The following is a 20,468-nucleotide window of genomic DNA, read 5'->3' as shown; positions in this document are numbered from 1 at the left end:
CACGTCGGCTCGATGATGCTCCCATCCAAGCCACGCCTAATGGGAGCTCAATTACACAGTTTGTATGTAGATCAATTCCAAATTTGTAAAGAAAATGCCTAGAGCCACTTCTAATGGAAACGATTCTCCTTCAAATTGAAGCTGATGATTTTATATTTATATTGTATGAACTTTGCACATGGAGATGCCGGTATCCGCCGCATCAAGTGAAGAGTCGTTGCGCAGGGAAGGCGGCAAAACCCGCACAAACCCAAAAGCATCAAACCTTCACGCATGTCAGTTAAAGGGGAAAGGTTCGGCCATCCCACTATGTGAAAGTGCCGGTATATCCTCATGAATCCTGGTAGAGGAAGCTGAACACTAACCTATTAACAACCACGCGTTGAACGGTCGATTCGAACACTAATGCCGGTAGTCATCGCATCAAGAAGAGTCATTGCGTGGGGAAGGCGGCAAAACCCGCATAAACCCAGAAAATGACAAGACCTTCATGCAGGACAGTTAAAGGGGAAGAGTTCAGCCATCCCACTATGTGAAAGTGCCGGTATACCCGCATGAATCCTGGTAGCGGAAGCTGAACACTAACTCATTAACAACCGCGCGTCGAACGGTTAAAAGTCATTCTGAAAGGATAAGGAAAAACCTATGCGCAGATCAGACATAGGTAAAGTTTAGCCATCCTACCAAGTGCAAGTGCCGGTCCTATCCGCACACTCACAAAGGGGGAAGCAAAACTTCAACCCACTGTCAACCACATTCAAGGTTAACTTATTCTAAACACTTGGGAAATCGCTAATTTAAACTAAGTATGCAAGTCATATAAGGTTTATAAAGCAATGAACCCAAAGGAAATAACAGTCTTATCCACAAAAAGATTTGTATTTCACAAAGATATATTACAAAGAATGGCTGGGTAACTACCCGCCTACAAAACAAAATCTAGTCTATCCTAGCAGCGGGAAGGGATCTTCAGAATCAAGCTTCAGGACCACTTCCACTTGGACCCGCCCCATCAGTGAAGCGTGGCGGTTCAAGGAAAGCCTTGAGGATAGCAAGTCCATCATCAGCAGCAGCGACTTCCTTCACCTTCTCCACCACCGGATGCGGGAAGGCGGCATATTGGTTCACCGCTTGGTCATATGCAGCTTCGGTGTCCACATCGAACAAATGGAAGTTGGAAGGCGGGACGCCTTTCTCAACGAACCCTAGACCAAGCAGGAAGCCGGCCTTTTCCCCATCCTCATGAGAAGCGTTGAGGGCTGCGCTCATGGCATCATCGTAAGTAGTCTCTGAGAAGACCCGATGCACAACCTACAAAGAAAATACAAGTGTCAAACACCTTTTCTATGTACAAAGGAAAGCGTGAAGACGTAAAGCTAAACATACCTGAGTCAACGCTTCTCGAAGAAGCCATTCCTTGGCAACCAGAGCTTCTTGGAGGGCGGCTTGAGCTTGAGTGCGGGTGCGTTCGGCTTCGCTTTTGTTAAGGTTGGCAAGTAGCACTTCCTTTGCAGCAGCCTCTTCAACACCCTTAAGCTTCCGCTCGGTGTGGTCAAGCACGCCCCTCTGGTCCAGGATCTCTTGGAGCTTCTTGGCATCTTCCATCGCCAAGGCATCATGAGCACGTTGGAGAGCCTCTAATTTGGCCTTGAGCTCCTCGTTCTCCACGCGTAAAGGCTCAGCAACGGCTTCAGCCTTGGTGGCCCTCTCGGTTGCGTTCCTCGCAGTCTCCTTAGCCAGCCGAAGCTGTTCGTTAACAGCTTGGGCAGCCTTGGAGCGGGCCTCGAGTCGCGCTTGAACCTCAACCTCGAGGGCCTTGAAGGCCTTCTCCTTCTCCGCAGCAGCTGCGGCCAACTGTTGGTTCTCCTCCCGAAGAGCCCGCGCTTGAGATACTTCCTTGGCGCGAGCTGCTTTCAACTTGTCGTTTTCACGACAAAGCAGCTCGACGCGCGGCTGCATCCGGGCTTGGAGAACCCGAAGCTCATTGGTTAGCCTACCATCCTGGTAGCTAGCCATGGCTTCCCCCAACGCACCATGGGGAGCAGCGTGGCGAGCCCATTCCACGCACTCCACAGGGGTACGAAGGGTTGTTCCTCGGCGGATGTTCCATCGCGGATCATACACTTCATTGGAATCCGACACTGCAAAAGAAACAAAGCAGTTAGGAAAAGATGAAGAAAAAATATAAAGGCCAATAGAACCCTACGCACCTGTAGGGTCGATCACAGGCCGATAGCCACCGAACCCATCGCCTGAACCTAAGGGAAATCCATCCAAAAGGTCGGACAGATGGGAAGGTGACAGAGATTGGCGAGAAGCCCTGCGCGTACCTGATGTGCCGGCCGTCGTTGCCGGTGGCGGAGGCATAGTAGCGGCAGCCGTGGTCGCCGCTGCCGCAGAATCTGCAGCAATCGTAACCGCCGGCTCGGTGAAAGATGCTGTAAAAATCGCACTTACCACCGGCGGTGACGTCATCTCGGCTGGAACAGTCGGCTCAAAGGAGTGAGCAACTGATCCAGCGGAAGCAGGCGCAGGCGCCTGGGTCGTCGCCTCAGGTAGGCTGACCGAGCCTACCGTCATCGGCGGAGAAGTACTCCTCTGCGCTCCACCCTGGAATGCGTCAACATCCACGCCTGCACAAGAAGATAAGTGTTTCAATAAATTTATAAAGTGATAAATCTACAAAGATAAGAAGGATGTTTGTACTTACGGGTTTTCTTGAGCTTGAACGTACGGACGGGCGGGGACGAACCCGATGGAGCCGGTCTCTTGATGCCGGTCACCGTCGTCGTCATTGGTTCTCCGGAGGTAACAGTCGTAGCCTCCGGAGCAGTGGTCTTCTCACCACCGGGGTTCCCCGCCACCTCTTCATTATCTGACTCGGTGTCAGATAGGAGCACTGGATCGGCTGTGGAGGCCGCCTTCTCCTTCCCTTTCCCGCCGGCAGCCCTCTTCTTCCGCACCAGCGGAGGACCATCTGCGGATTCCTCAGAAGAAGACAGGATGTCAGGAATTCCAGCAGCGGGTACAGCATTGAGGGGTGGAGGAGAGAATAACGCCTTACCTGGCCGCCGGTGGCTCAGGATCTCGTGGCCCAGCGGATAGACCTCCACAAACCGATCCGCTGTTTGTTCCAGGATGGGCAACTCGTGCTCGTCTAGAGCACGAGTACCCACCCGCACGGGACCGTCAGCTTCCCGCGGGTACAGGAGCGACTCCAAATCGTTCCCCTCTGAAAGGAAAGAAACAGTTAGAAGACAAACTCATATCAGCAAGAAAGAAAAGACATACCATAAGGAATAGAATTCAAACCGTATTCGAGAAGGATGGGAAACCGAGACGCCTCCTTCCATACCCGGCTCATCCCCAGCATCACCATCCCGGACTCCGGAAACCGGTAAACCGGAGACTGGATCCGAGATATCTTCGCGAACCATTCCGCCTCCTGGTAGTTGGAAGCGTGAAGGCTCGGAAGCGCTTGCCCCTTCTTAAACTTCATGGCAATGGGGATGGCGCGGGCAGAAATGTAGAAGAACTCCCGCTTCCACGATCGGAAACTGCGCTCGGTCGCGCAAATCTTCAAACCCTTGATCTGGGTTGTCAGGGTGTACCACCCCTGGATGCACCTCCAAGTATAGAAGGTCATCAGGCGGTCCACATAGGGCTCAATGCCCAGAATTCGGCACACCCACTCGAAGTGCCGAATCTTGGCAATCGCCATCGGATGCACCTCGGTCAGGTGCACACCGTGCCTCTCCAGGACACGGTACACAAACTTTGTCAATGGGAACCTAAGGTTCCCATAAACAAAGAATGCAGCATATACCCCGATCTTGCCACTGGGGGCATCATACACAGTCTGCTGAGGTTCAGGAAACTCAGGCTCAAGAGACTCAAGCATGAATTTCCTGACAACATACTGGTACAGATCGATAGGCAGAGCACACTGGCACTTGCCAGCAGTACTCCTATCGTCGGCTACAGCTTCAGCATCATGAGAAGACATATTGCAGAGGAAGAAGAAACGATTTCGGAGGAATGCTCAACTAAATAAGAGAGTATTCACCAGAAATCGCCTTAGAGATGAAGAGAAGAAGTGAAGATGTGAATTACAAAGGACCCTCTTCCCCTTTATATAGGGATCGCAATTAATGCGATGAATTTAATGCGGAGGAGAGAGAAATTGAAGGTGCAATGAAACCGTGACATGTGGCACCAGGCAAGCTGGCAATAGCTGTTGAAAGGACGAGTGAATTTAATTTAGCGGCCACGCGCCCGAAAAATCGCGCCCACGCGCCGTAAAAAGCGTCTGGAATGACCATATAATGTCACGTCGCCATAACTTCCAGCACGTCCTGACACAGTCAGAAGAAACCGTCGCACGACGACTGTTCTTATCCTTTCACCAACTTTTCAAATTTCAAAGATTCAAAAAGATTTCAAAAATAAGCGGGAAAAACCCCTTACCCTGGCTATCCAGTTGACCGTAAGACGGCTGCAGGTACAGTGTTAAGGCAAAACCCTTCACATACCTAGCACCCGCGGGGAACAGAGGCCAAGAATACCCAATTATGAAGTCGGGTGCGGGTACAGTGTTAAGGCAAAACCCTTCACATACCTAGCACCCGCAGGGCACGGAAACCGGAAAAAACCCGACTATAAAGCCGGGTGCGGGTACAGTGTTAAGGCAAAACCCTTCACATACCTAGCACCCGCAGGGAAGTGAAGCCGAGAAAATCTTGGCATTCCACCCAACTACAAAACGGGCACAGGTACAGTGTTAAGGCAAAACCCTACACATACCTAGCACCCGCAGGGAACGGAAACCGGAAAAAACCCGACTATAAAGCCGGGTGCGGGTACAGTGTTAAGGCAAAACCCTTCACATACCTAGCACCCGCAGGGAAGTGAAGCCGAGAAAATCTTGGCATTCCACCCAACTACAAAACGGGCACAGGTACAGTGTTAAGGCAAAACCCTCCACATACCTAACACCCGTAAAAAGTCATACCTCGGCACCTAATTGTAAGTCGGACGCGGGTACAGTGTTAAGGCAAAACCCTTCACATACCTAGCGCTCGCAGGGGATTAAACGCCAGGAACACCTCGGCAACCATAAGTCAGGTGCGGGTACAGTGTTAAGGCAAAACCCTTCACGCACCTAGCCCTGCAGGGATTTAACGCCAGGGATACCTTGGGAGTAAAGTAACTAATAAGACGAAGTGCGGGTACAGCGTCAAGGCAAAACCCTTCGCATACCGAGCACTCCATGGGAATTGAAACCAAGAAGGATCTTCTGGGCCATGCTTGCAGAAACGGGATTAACATCCCCGCATAGCGGGAACGTCAAGAACTAGATTGTTTGAAACTTCAGGATGGAATTGGTGGTTATAACATGATTGATCACTATGTTCAAAACCACCAAGACCTCATGGAGAATCTACACAAAAGGTTCTAAACGCTCCTGACTTGCGGGGAGATTACAGACCTATCCGCATCATCCCAGAGATCAAGCAGAACATTGGGAAATTCTGCGTGACATTGGGAAACCCGTGGGTAAGACTTCCCGCGGAAAACCCATAAAACTAAACCCTTTTCAAAAACCCCTTGCTTAAGTCCAAAAGTTCACCTCACTTTATTAAACATTCATGAGCAGAACATTGGACTGGGGGGACTTGAAGAGGTAGGTCCCAGCAGAGGTGGTTAGGACCCGCAAGACTTCCTTAAAAGGAGACGTCTGCGCAGTTGAACACGCAAGACTCCTTAAACGGACGTCTGCGCAGTTGAACCAGCAGACCTCACCATAGGGACGTCTGCGCCGCGACCTACCAAACCCGCAGGACCCACCACGCTCAGAGTTGTGACGACCTCACATGCGGTACGCAAGCTGGTCCCGCAGGAAATGCCTCCCTATGGTTTCCAAGTATCCGCCTGTTCCCGCAGGAGTGGATACCCGCCATTTGGGACTGGCCACCCGCGCAGCATGGCTACACGCATAAGGCTCAGACTCAATAATAATTCAGTAGTCACCTGAAGAAGGAATGAGCAAAGCCGGGATCATTCCCGCATAAAGGCGGGAGGGGGAAAACTCCCGCCTAAATGAGCCAGTCCGTATAATAATGGAGGATCTTTTGTGTGATACCTGACGAGGTATGGACAAAAGATCTGACCAACGATACGACAGCTCACTGACAGCAGCATGGCAGACAACACGCCACAGCACTGTGACCAATAGTCGCCGCCTGTTCACCAACTCCTGCCATATCACGTGCCTAGCCTGTAGTTGGTGGAAAAGGAAAAGTGAACAGCACGCCTGATCGCTGTCAGCCGCTACCTATCCACCAATTACCAGCAGAGCACGTGCGTAGGCCACAGTTGGCAGAGTAGTAGGCCGGCTAAACCTCCTTGGAAACCCACCTTCGGCTATAAAAGACATCAAATGGTAATATCATTTCATCATCTAATATCTTGTATAATTTACCTGATAACTGCTCTAGTATTAATAATATACTTTTATATTCAAAGAGTAATATAGACTGATTCTCACGCCGGAGGGTGGTCACAAGGAGGAACCCCCCCCCCCCCTTTCTTAGTGACGAGCTCACGGTGTCTGTTTTGCAGGTTATCGGAAGAACCATCTTGCCGGAATTAACCCCTCGTGGGAAACGTCTATCTAACCCTCAGGTTACTCGTAATCTGTCGGGGTTCGACTGGTGTTTCTTCAGTGGTCAGTGTGAAGTGAAATTGATTCCTAACATTATGAAGTAACTTAGTTAACGGTGCTGATCACACTAGCAATTGATTTGGGTTTTATAATAAGCAAACAAATAATCAAGTATTCAATCAATTAACAAAGCAAATCACACGCGGGAATCCAAGTAAGCAATCAAACAACAATTCATGCAACTTAACAGATTAACTATCTTGTGTCAACTACAGACTGACTAACCGGTTAAACCTTAGGCATCCACGCTCGCTAACACACGGCACTAGTTATCAAATATTCCATGCCAGTGTGACTCAACTAAGGGCAAACGTATGCTTTCTTGCAATTAACAGGTCAAAACAATCCTACGAGCAATTATTATAGCAACCGACAAACTAATCGTTCTGATCGACAAAAACCTAAACCGACTGAATGCACAGACATACTAAACATCAATACTCATAGATTAACATCAAGACAGTTACAATAGTTGTTCTAGTACATGAGAAATAAACTACGATTACAAACTATACATCCCGGGTATGACTCGGAGGGTCTAGCCGCGTCTCGACATCTCTCGGTCTTCGATTCTGATGATTTGGATCATATCTATGGCCTTGAGGTGATTGGAAGTGATGGTAGGCTGCTATTCCTCTCCAAGAATGCTCTGGAAACTGAATGATCCCGTCTAGGGTCGTCAAAACGAGATATAACATCAAACCCTAACTTTCACGACTAAGGGGACCATCGCGTAGCGCGATGGTCACCTCCCCTGGTCCACGCGATGGACCAAAAGTCAACGGAATTAAATATATTAAAGGGCATCGCGTAGCGCGATGACCCACCTTCAACACCCATCGCGCTACGCGATGCGTCGCTTCACTCAGTAGGTCCCAAAATGTGTCTCGGTTCGCGTGCTAGACATCCCAGGTCTTCATCCCGTGCTCGTATAGGTCCAAATTAAGTGCGTTAGGTACTTGTGACCTGAAACACAATAAACACATCTGAAGTACCAAAATTTCTAAACTAAACGAATAAAACGACTAAGTTAGCAAACTAAAATATGTACAAATAAACCGAACATCAGGCATGCTCGTGTTCGTATATTTAACTTTAAAAGAACACGGGCACTTAATCGAACAAATATTTATGTTCATGTTTGCTTATTCAAAAAGGGACATTTGTGTTCGTTTGTTTAAAATCTAAACGAATATAACTAAACAAAGATAAACGAACATACATGAACAAGTGTAAATGAAAACAGACAAACATAAACGAACTTAAATGAAAACACTTAAATGGGCACAAATTAACAAATATAAAACATTTAAGCAGATGAGTTATCTAAATAATATTTAATTATTTTCTATTGATACATAAACTAACATAAATAAACAGACATAAACGAACATAAATGAACGAACGGAACATGTGTTCATGTTCGTTCGTTTAATTAAACGAACACAAATTTTTTGTTCATGTTTGTTTGTTTATTAAAAAAACGAACATAAACGAACTTTCCGCCAAACGGTTCACGAATAGTTCACTGAACATTCGGTTCGTTTACAGGCCTACCTATTAGATAGCCCACATGGTGCAATTATTCATTTTTCATGTCCTTTTGCTTTGAAGCCCCGTAACCAATTTTGGTGACATCTTAATCCATGAATGTATTATAACATTATCCTATATATAAAGAGAAATTTGATTATTACAGTATACTTCTGATATTTGCATGTTTAGTCCTTTGAGTTTGGATTGTTGCTATTAAAAAAACAACTTAGTTGTGGCAATTGATTGGTTGTCGAGATTGGAAGCTCATCGTACAAGTATGTCATTCATCAAGGAAAACTAAAGTGATAGACTATACACTTTTTACTCCTGACACTCACCTCAGGGAGTTAAGGTTTCGAAACCAGTGGACATACTTCTTGCTTTTTTAGTAGTGTGTTTATTTTAAGCAATATCTTCGACCCAATTCAATTCTATAACTTGATTAAACCGGTAAAAAAAGTGTATACGCCAGACAACCACGACTCAATGCGCCGAAGAATCTACAAGTTTATTTCATTTATTTACCACTAATAAGACTCTTAAAATTCAAAACATCAAATTTAAAGTTTTAACCCTATTTAAGCAAAGATCAAGAATCTCACCATTGAAAGTGTAAAGCATACTTTCAACAAAAGTCAATAGCCTTTAAAACAACACATCTCTATGCTTGTATTCAAGCCGTTATAACGTAACATACCATTTTCAAAAAGTTAGTAACTGTTAAATTTTCCTGGAATAAAATAAGTGAGGAATGTCAAATTCTTTACAATAATATGACCATACTACTTCATCAACTGAATAGGGCTTTTGTGATTGTGTGACCTTTGTGTTTTTCCGACTAACTCATATTTCTAGTGTTCCTTCCGTTATTGGCTCTATCTTTTCATTCTACTTTCTTCTTCACAAGAGTTTTAACTAACATATTTGTTAGGTCCAATAATTATGTAAATTTATTGATAAAAATTGTAATAGTTAGTTAAAATTATTTCCAACAGTATTAAGTTCACACTCTCTAACTATTTACTAAGAGGCTCTAAAGTTGAACTGACTTCTAATGATGACTTAAGACTATGAATATGACAAATGCATTGAACCGTGAAGAAGAGTAAGCTTATGAATGGGTGTCCTTTGCTTCTGGCTACTATAAAGAAAAAGATCTTCAACATGACAACGAAACAATGTGAATATGTTAATGTGAAAAGAGTATGAAATCCACAACACACAAGAGAGTGCCACATGTTAAAGAACAAAACTATAGCTTAATGATTCTACCTCTTATTAAAATTCAAACAATTACAAAAACAAGAACAAGTTCGTATGAATATGAACCGGAAGAAACAACTATATGAATTTAAAGAGTTAACGGTTAAATAACCCCTTTATGGCCTAACAAACTGATTAACAACCATATGAACGGATTATCCAGTGCAGCCCCCTGAACTTTACCACATTGAACCAAAACAACACTGAACTTGCAACACTCTTGTAAAACAACTTGTAACACTTAACACTTTGAACCTTATACTTTGTAATATTGACCCAGTGACCCTTGCACATATTATAACATAAGATTACATGTTAGAAGATAAAGGATTGTGTTCTTGAGATCTAACAGATATCGTATAAACATGTCAGTGATATCTCTTCGACAAGTCAGCTAACAACTAAGAGGAATATTCCGAGACATTTATCACATATCCTTAAGTATACTATGCAAGTATCGTAAGATGAGCAACATGTGGCACTCATCTTGCCACTCATACATAACCGCCTTCCTCATCATTACGTTGATGGAGTCACGGCCTAATTTGTAACCACATTTGTCGGTCACAGATAAATTAATATGCAACCGTGTTGCAAATGAAAAAGAGATATCAAATCAAAAATTTCCTAAATATTAGATACTTATATATAAGAATTTTATTTGATTATCGAGTGAGTATCTGAGATGAATATGAGTATGAATTTTAGGAGATGATAATTCCATGCGTAAAGTTAAAATAGTTTATAACGAAGATTCCTGATATTCCTAATACATGCGATGGAACCTCAAACCTTAAAGTTAAATAGTAATTAGGTACACAACTTGGGAGAGAGTGAGTATGAATACATATTTACTAACTTTTACCAAACTAATAATACCAAAATATGTTTCAAATCAATGCCAATGTCATCCCATAGTTATAAAGATAAACAATTTTCCTAATCAATATAGCACAAACATGTTTTAAAAAAGAGAGAAGCCATCAAGTTTGTAAAATATTATTTTTATGTCGGTATGTGGTATGTTTATTTTTCACTGATGTAATATCATGTGGCGTTAGGTTTAAAGCTTTTAGGTTTGTGTCGGCCAAAATATACTTTTGGATACTTTAAAATGTTAAGCATAATTGATTTAGTACATATTTGTCATCTGCTGAATGTATAGTTTTTTTCTTTTTTCCTTTCATTTTTTTTTTTGAATTAACGACATTAAATATATAGTTGATAGTAACAATAAGTTTAAATGATAAGCATTAATTTTATAGACTAATTACCGTTTAATTATTGATAACCACTTAGGGGCTTTTTGAGATTCCTTATTTTCACCTCTTTATCGCTTATAAGGAGAAGTCATAAGTTACAAAAGTGTAACTTATAAATATTTCCTCTCACATAATAAGAAAACCCAAACACTTTTTTTTAACTTATCATAAGTTATAAGCTATAAGAATGTAAAAATAAGGAATCCCAAACAGCCCCTTAGTCTTGATAAATCTATAATTATTCTTGTGAATATGTTTAATAAAACCCAATAAATTATTTGGTATGATGGTCGTAAAGTATTCTCCTTCCATGTGCACTAGCCTTTATGTGTGGGCTTGTCAAGGGTGATGTGTGGTGTTACTTTGAGATCAGTTAAAAAGATTATTCTCTTAAATAAATAATTTTAATAAATGATGGTTGATTTAATGCCACTAATTATATATAGCCGTACTAGATTTTATAAATAAAAAATTAGTTGAAATCAAAATTGAAAATGTTAAACTTAAGCTTCTTTGTGTGAAAGAAAGGCGTTAATCTTCTTGTGGGTTTGTAATGGATCAAATAGTTGAATCTTATATGGGTGAGGTGGTTTAATTTTGAGTTAGATTTATTATAAGGGTAACATGGAGCAGCTACGGGTGGTACGTTATATCTTTGTATATGATTTTTTGATGATTGCATGGTGGTAGTGTTTATCGTGGCTAGTTTCCATGACTGCCTCATTAATAAACTCACTTTTGTTGATTGTTAAAAAAATGTTAAACATAAAGTGCTAAACATCTATAAATAAAAAATAAATTTTAAAATGAAAATATTTTCTCTGCCTTATGTGTTTTAATCATCTTAACTAATAATTTAAATATAATTAAAAACATTTAATATTTGAATAATGCATAGAATAATGTACATCAATGAGACAAAATCCATGGACAGGAATCGGCCAATAAAATACTTGTTGGGGTTTACGTACAGATTGAAATGGGGATTTGGTACTCTCACTGACACCAATCTTCTCACGCTCAAATCTTTCATTTTGTCTTCACATACATCGATTTTGATTTTCTTTATTTTTAATGTTAGTGCGTTTTTAACAATTTTAAATGTCATTTTCATTTTAGAAAATGAAATGTTATTATAATATAACTTATAATCCGTACTTAGTAATGATGCCTAGCTATTCATTCAATATTAGACGTTTCATTCTAACGTTTTCATCTAGTCTTAGGCTGAGGGGTGTGGGGGGCGCGAGAGGGGGCGCGAGTGGGGGCTCCAGCCAATAATATTGTGACGTGTGGCAGAGAGAGAAACTTGATAAGATGGGTGTTGGAGCCCCCGCTCGCGCCCCTGGCCCTGGTGTGGAGGGGCGCGAGATGGGGCGCGAGCTGTTTTTTTTTTATTTTTTTATAAATGTATTAAAAAAACGTATTATTAAAAAAACTCATAAATTATTTAAAAAAACACACATTAATATCTAAAAAAAAAAATTAAAGTACAAAATAAAAAAAACCTTATTCTTATTCTTCGGCTTGGTCTTTTTTTTTCTTAAACAGTATATGTTCGTTTGCGTTCGTGAACAACTTCAATTCCTTAACAAACGAACACAAACAAGATTTTCCGTTCAGTTAGCGTTCCTGAACCGTTCGTGAACAAGTTTAATTTTAAGCGAACGAACATGAGCAAGGCTTTGTTCAGTTCGGTTCGGCTCAATTCGTTTACAGCCAAATAACATAACTTTGAAACAAAATCATAAATAATAACCAACCTTAATGTTAAGTGTCTCCCCGGAGGCCGAGGAGTTGGAATCCATCTATCTAACAACCATGTTTCATCCCCTCTTATCTTCCAATTCCAACCACCAAATCAAATAAACCTAATAATAAGCTAACACTAGTGCAAAATAACAATAACTGTAACAAACCCCATAAGTATTAATTAATTAATTAATTAACTAACTGGGTTTACTTAAAATTGAACCTGAAACAGTAGAATCCTAACCACCAAAACCAGCTTCACATATTAGATCCAAAACCTTTAAAAGATATTATTATCAATTATTACAAACCCTAGATAGATATAGAAACTGAAGCAGTAAAGAATACATACTTGTCATGAGTTGAAGTTGTGATCAGTATGTACAAGATTCATTATCCAACGGCTCTATTCTTCATCCCAACGGCTCTTCACGCATTCCCAATACCCCTTTACGCCTCTGCCCTCCCGCTAGCGGCCTTGCGCCTGCTTTGAAAGCCGTGCTCGCGCCCCTCTCGCGCCCCTCTCGCACCTCGGTGGTGTGGTGCTCGCGCCCCGGGGCGCGAGCGGATGGGCTCACGCGCCCCCTCTCGCGCTCCACACCCCTCAGCCTTATAATTTATCGATAAAAGTAGGAGAGTTAATAGATAAAATAGTGAAAATTGATGTTAGAATAAAGACGATGATGATGATAATGAATATGAATATTCGATATGGATTTTGAAAAGATGACATAATATACAAATTGATTATTGTAAATGGTCTGTTAGGTCTCTCACTAATGTACGCTACTAAGCATTTCACATTCACATTTTTGAAACATATAAAGTGTTGATAATGATTCATTATCATTTAACTTAATTGGGATATGCTTAAATTCAGTGGAAAATTAGAATAAATATCAATCGAATAACGAGGTGTTAATTGCATTTTTTTTTGTTTAAGAATGTCATAAATTATGGTACAAACGAACCTCGAGGATGGGGGGTCAAGGGGAATCGCCTCCTTGGCGCGGTCCAAGGACCCACAATGAACTTCTGTGCTTCTAGAACTTGCTTTTGATTAGCATGTAGGTAACAACATCATTAGGATTGATCAATCAACAGTAAGCTAGTCTTATTATTAAGGCTGAGGGGTGTGGGGCGCTAACCTGGGCGCGTGAGCCCCTCCGCTCGCGCCCCCAGGCGCTAACCCCACACCACCAGGGTGCGAACCTGGGCGCGAACGGGGCGCGAGCGCGAGCCCCCAAGCAGGCGTGAGTGTGGTCGCGGGAGAAGAGAGAGGAAAAGCTGGTGGGCCCGCCCAAAAGAGCCGTTGAGCTCCGATTTTTTTTAAAAAAAAACATTAAAAACTCCTATATAATACCCCAAAATCAACCCATTTCAACCATATCAAAACACAACTTCAATCTCCAAACTCATATATAATATCCCAAACTCCTATATAATACCCAAAAATGTCTGGAAATTGGTACCCAAAAGGAACGTATCCGAAAGAGGTTGATCGAAGAAGACCAAGCCGAAGAATAAGAATAATGTTTTTTTTAGTACTTTAATTTTTATTTTATTTTTAGATATTAATGTGTTTTTTTTTAATGTGTGTTTTTTTTAATAATTTATGAGTTTTTTTAATAATACGTTTTTTGAATATATTTATAAAAAAATAAAAAAAAAATCCGCTGGAGCCCCTGCTGGAGCCCCTCCACACCAGGGCCAGGGGCTCCAGCGGGGCTCCAACACCCACCTTATCCAGTTTCTCTCTCTGCCACACGTCACAATATTATTGGCTGGAGTCCCCACTCGCGCCCCCGTTAGAGCCCCCCACACCCCTCAGCCTAAGAGTGACTATGCGACAAAAAACTAAGCGATCACATCAACTCAGCCATCAACAGCAAACAATCATTAATAGTAACTACTAACAGTAACTAATTAAAATGATTAGCTATCAACTATTTACACCGCCTCAATGACATATCTTATCTTACTATACCATTAAAGCAACATATTTTTTTTACATGTCATTTAACTAGGTAAGCCACCTAGGATGACAAGTATACAATTTCTATAACTAAATTATCCACCTAGTAAACAATTTAATTTTAAATATTAACTCCTAAGTTGAAAAATGTTTCAAAATAAATGGTTACCATTTATTGAGTAACAAAAGCAATTAATTGTCTTCATTGTTATTTTCTAAAATTTTGAGACTTTATTATTATTATTTTTTTTGGATATGAATGTTTGGACTGGATGTATGGATGTTTGGATTGAAATGGTAGTTTAAGTCACGAAGTTTGGATTTTATTGTTGTTTTAAAAATTATAATTGTCATGTTTCATTGTTATATTCATATTTGTAGCATTTTTTATGTTGTGTACTTATATGTTTTATAATTTCAATAAAAATAGTTTTTATAGCACACAACTTATGTTACAACATCTGCATGTTTACGATTCATAGCTTTCAACATATGATTTCAGTAAATGATGAAATTTTAATTAATGTCTTTTTTTTATTTTATGGTATAAGTTAGTAATATGTTTTAAATTATTATTTATGTTTTTCTTTGTATGTTGGATTTTTTAATTAAAACAACAATGTGATACCTTATATTAATAATGTTAGATTATCTGCCGTTTACAATTCATTAAAATGTATAACACACACACACACACACATATATATGAAGTTTTATATATTTCTACCCGTGTGTAACACAAGATCTAACCTAATTCTTTACCCAGCATGTTGTCGTTTCAACGAAACATTGTAATAATATTCAACCTATAAAATGAATTCTTTGGTCCATTTTTGGGTAAAGTTTGACAATCCATATTCACACTTTTTTTTTTTTTTTGTAGTGATGTAAATGAGCTGAGTCAAGCATGACCATTGAGTAGGCTCAAATTCTTACCAGAGCTCGAGCTCGGCTCGATTCCATCTTTTTTTTTTCTTACTCGAGCTTGGCTCCTGAGTTAGTTTTTAAGTTTGACCTTGACTCAAGATAAGCTCATTTATTATTTATTAGTTCGTTATTTTGAGAAAAACCTCTGTTATTTCTTCATTTATGGTTCCATTTTGCAACAAAATCTGGTTTCATTTTATGTTAGATACGTGATCTAAATATGTTTTTGTACTCACTATTATATTATTTCCTAAGTGTTTATAAGAAAATAAATCAATAATAATAGAGTTTCTTCCTACAATTGGTTGGTTAAGTCCATCATAAATAAAAATACTTAATAAAGGCTGTAAATTCTGATCATATGTATATACCAACAAGACCATAGTCACCATCAAACGAACATTTGGTCATGTTCGAAACAACATATGCCGTGTCAGTGCTCTAGTATTGGGAAACACATACTGGTTCTTGACTGTCAAAAACATAAACTAACAAACAAACAAATTTAGTTAAAAACAAGTACATAAATCTATCCTTCCCTCATCCAAACAAAATATTTTAAAAGTAAAATTATCCTGATCTAACCTTAATTGAACACCAACACCGACAACAAGAACATAACAACAATAATAATATAGAGGAGTTCTACTTCAACTACATAAGAGGGCTATTTATGAGTCCATGCCAATTTGTTGAACCAATCCCATTCCATCCGCCAATCATTGACCGTCCTGACTCAACCTCATGAACCATGTTCCCTTGATCCGCACCCCCACCCGCGCCCATCTGCCATGGAAATCCCCATAATACCCCTCCTCCTGATCTCCCATCTCCAAGACTCATGTTGCATGCTTCTTGCTTCACAGTTGTCGTTGTGACCGCGGTTGTCGATGCGCCACAAGTGATTTCTTGATCTTGATGACTATGATTATGATTATTATTATGATCATGGAACATTGGGTGGTGGTTGGTAATATTATGCTCTTGATCATGATTGGTGGTGTTAACATTGTTTAAACCCATTATGTCACCATTTCCAATATTACCCCCATTATACAACATGTTGTGAAACCCATTAAGGTTGTTTGTGTTCTCGAGAAACCCGCCGCGGACAGCATCAAGAAACCCTAATTGGTCCCCATTGTGGTCAAAGTGGTCAAACCCCATGGGCCCATTTGCTTGGCTTTGGAGCCTAGCAAAAGCAAGTGACAAATCAGTGCAAGTGGAATCATATGGTAAGTGAGGTAGACCTCCAAGCAGGTGATTGTTGGAATTGGATGTGATCATATTAATTGGATGGTGTTGTTGGATGAGGTGATGATCTTGCCCCCCTTTGATCTTTGAAAGCGCCGAGCAAGACGAGGAATTGGATGACGTGGCGGAGGATGAGGAGGAAGATCTTTTATTCTTCCTGCATCCTCCGCCCACCGGGACATTTCTCAATGTCCCGCCTTTCGTCCAGTACCTTCGGCACGATTTGCAAAAGTACCGTGGTTGTGTGAGGCTGTAGTTGTTGTAGTAACAGAATTTGGTGTTGCTTGAATCACATCTAGGGCATTTTAGAGCCTCCTCTGGTGGCCTTGGTTTTTTGTCCTGTTGTGCTTTTGTGCACACCAACATGCTCTCTAGTGTTTGTGATGATAAATCCTGTAATTAATTGTCAGAAATTTAAATAATCATAAACTCAACATAAATTGGATCAAATAATCAATACAAGATTTAATAATCCAGATCTAACTAAAATTAGTCTTGAGAATTAATAGTGTTTAATTTTGGTAACCAGGGGCGGACCTATTACCAAAGGATGGGGCAGCTGGCACTAGCGGCAGCTACCCTCCATAAAAAAAATAGTGTTATTTATACGCTAAAATCTTGATTGCCTCTAACAAAACACTAATTAAACCATTTCAAACTTCAATTTCATTTTAGAAACAAGGATCAACTTAATCATGGCGAAATTGACTAATAAAACTATGAAATTGCTTTTTAATCTTTGCATTCAAAGCAGAATCGAGCAAATTAGTCCATCGAAAACCTAATTGCGTGGGTAAACATTCCAAGTTACAAACACTTTGCTTATTTCTAAATAGATTTTGTTTTGAAAATTAAGAATACCAAAGAAGTGTACCTGCTGGTGATGATGGTGGAGTCCTGAAACATCCATTTCTACTTCCATGAACTCTTACTGTGTGTTTTGAGTTTGTGAGATTAAAGAGTGAAGATTAAAGGAGTTTTCAAGTTCAAGAATAGGAAGAGAGAGAAACTTAGAGAGAGTGGGAAGAGGTGTGCTTCATGCAAGATAAATATGGTTAAGAGTGTCAATAGGATGTATGTATATAGACATAAACATATACGTACACATTGTGTATGTATAGTATACTCTTATTTTATGAGTTGTGTCATATGTGTGTATGCATGTAATGAAGACAATTATATGTTGTGACTTGACTGATCGACTTCATGTTTATCAAAATATATTATTATTAATATCATTATTATAAAATATTAATATGTTGATTATCCAACATAATTAAATAGACTAAATTGTTGTGTAATTTGAACTATATTAATAGTGTACCATATTTTGCAATCATGAGCGTAGGTTACGTTTAATGCAATATTTAACATAAATTCTTGCTTTGATCAGATAAACATGAACAAATTAATGAGGGTTAAAGTATTACCATTTTAATTTACTTGTAAATCTTTTTAGAAGATGGAATAGATGTAGAAAATCGAGGACAATGAACCACTCTTGTTAGTTTTCAATATGTAGGACCACATATGACATAGGTCCCAAAACTATATTGTGGTCCTTCGATGTCTCTACAAATACGCAACCATTGTTGTATTTCATGACGTGTTATTTTGTTTTATACCGGTTATTATTCGGTTGATGAATAACCATATGGATAGGTGTCGTGTCTTAGCCGATCACCCATGTAATTAGGCAAATACAAAACTCTAAATCGAAATGAAACATGAAACTTTGATACTTATAACAATAAGTTTACAATCAAATATTATACATGATCTTTAATTTTCTAATGAAAAAATATTGAATAATATGTATTACTTTAACTTAAGATTAATATTATTTAACACAAATATAAGCATAAGATACAGCCACTCCTTTCTCATCCATAACTTATGCATCCACATCCAGTCATCCACCATCCCGATGTAGTCATGCATTTGCAATCTCTCATTTTGCTGACTTCTCTTTTCAGTTTTTCTATATTTAGACATTCAAATCATGCTTCATTATGTTGGTTTCATTTGCTTGCATGCAAACTTAGCTAATATTAGTTAAAAGATATAAAATATAATTATAAAATTAATAAATTGTGTACTCGCTTGCCCAAATGAGCCAAGGGGAGATGCTTTATAGTAGAAATAGATAAAATTGTTTCTTTATACAAAATATACTAGAGAAAGCTTCCAAATTAGAATCAGTTTCACTAGGCTAGTTGTTGTGGGCTGAAAAGAAGAAGGGGGGGGGGGGGCTTGACAAAGTTACGAGGCTCGGTTTTAACGCCTAGCACACCGCACCTGAGCGTTAAAGGTCGAGCAGTAAGGGGGAGCTGGTGGCGTGTTAACGGGCGGTAATGGAGAAAAATGTGGGGTCATGGGGCTTTAACAAGGAAATGGTGGTGTTAAACCACAAATGAGGCGGTAAAGAGACTTTAAACCATAATAAAATTTTAATGTGCGTTAAAGTCTTATTGCCTACGTGACGCTTTAAAGCGCTCCCCTCCCCCTTCCACAATAGCCAGCGTTAATATTTCATAATTCTAAAATTAACTAATATTTTATAACAATTCTTAACGAACAAATAAATGAAACATGATCCATCTTTATCAGAAAATTAACATTCCATCTTTCAAGACAGCTTTGAAATTAATAATTATTTCATTTAAAGCAAATGCAGTATCTCCTTAATATAATAATGTGAAAATGGTGGATGGAGAGTAATGTGAATGGATGGAAGGTTTGAGACATTGACTATACCTTCCTTTCATGTTACTTCAACAAATATTCTTTCACATCTTATAATATTTAAATATTTTATTATAATAGAGAGAGTGTGGAGGGCCTACTAGACAAGACGAGCCTTGTTTGCTTGTTGCCCTATGATGTAGACGTGTTTGATAATTGCAATCCCACACTATTAATTTGAAGTGTTTAGAAACAAAATTATGTTATTGTAGTCTTTATTTTCTTTGAACGGCAGATGATCTCGTGTGTGGACCAACCTTATTTAGGGTTATAAATAAGGGTTATGTTCAAGGTCGAAAACTTAACCATCGTGAGAGCATACCCAATTGAGCACAGGAACATGATGAAATCTGTAAACCCTTGTTTTTTATCGGGTTCAAACTTAGGATTAAAGCTTTGATTCGTCATTTCACCCAGATTTTTGTCAAACTAGCCCAGCGGGGATCGGACCTGTGTCTTCACTACAGAGGGTTGGCCTCTTACTACTAAACCAAATTCTTAGAACAAATTGAATACCAAAACAAAACTCGCAGTGAGCTAGACCAAACACAACAAATGGTTATGTACAGAACTGTTTACAGGATTATTATCAAAATGTAAAGAAACACCAAGTTTCTCAATCGTCCCACTAGCTTTCTCTATTCTTCACCCAAAGAAAACTAAATTTCTTGATGTCTTCCTTGATTCTATTAACCAGAACTCTTTTGTTGTTGAAGAGAGGGTCTCGTTTCTTTCCTTTCATACACATCAACACGTCGTGAGGATCACCGATATTATTGCTCTTCGTTTATTCTTATCTTATCCCCCATTAAGATGGATTTTGAGAAGATCACGGATCTCGAATGCATACACCAGGGGGATTCGGCACCAACTACTAACAAATTTGTCATATCATTGATACAACATAACAAGATAAAAGATTATGTTCCTCCGATTCCCTTTCACTTTAACATAACGGCCACCAATTGATTTGGTAAAAGCCTTTCTTTTTTTAAAGCGCGTCCAGTGTTGCTGTTCTACTTATTTTCGC

At 39.9% G+C, this 20,468-nt stretch overlaps 1 protein-coding gene across 1 annotated transcript; it reads right to left on the bottom strand.

The window, feature by feature from the left end:
* Window positions 1-16,056: 16,056 nt before the first annotated feature.
* Window positions 16,057-17,767, bottom strand: LOC143574383 (dof zinc finger protein DOF2.1-like). The gene is made up of 2 exons (XM_077059026.1): window positions 17,568-17,767; window positions 16,057-17,086 (listed from the first exon to the last, which is right to left on the bottom strand). The coding sequence occupies exons 1-2, from the start codon at window positions 17,613-17,615 to the stop codon at window positions 16,094-16,096; spliced, it is 1,041 nt and encodes a 346-aa protein (XP_076915141.1). The 5' UTR covers window positions 17,616-17,767; the 3' UTR covers window positions 16,057-16,093.
* Between the last annotated feature and the right edge of the window lie 2,701 nt (window positions 17,768-20,468).

This window comes from Bidens hawaiensis, unplaced genomic scaffold, assembly GCF_021521415.1.
Source record: "Bidens hawaiensis isolate Kalapana, Puna unplaced genomic scaffold, B.hawaiensis_p1.1 tig00001412_1, whole genome shotgun sequence".
Lineage (NCBI taxonomy): Eukaryota > Viridiplantae > Streptophyta > Magnoliopsida > Asterales > Asteraceae > Bidens > Bidens hawaiensis.
Note: the sequence above shows the minus strand (reverse complement) of the source record. Positions and strands in the feature narration are given on the sequence as shown.

What these genes read in the sequence shown, in the direction of transcription:
- LOC143574383 (XM_077059026.1), bottom strand. Translation starts at nt 17,615, where the DNA reads ATGGAAGTAGAAATGGATGTTTCAGGACTCCACCATCATCACCAGCAG. An exon ending in TCCACCATCATCACCAGCAG is followed by an intron (nt 17,087 to 17,567) that starts GTACACTTCTTT and finishes AATTAATTACAG; the next exon opens with GATTTATCATCACAAACACT.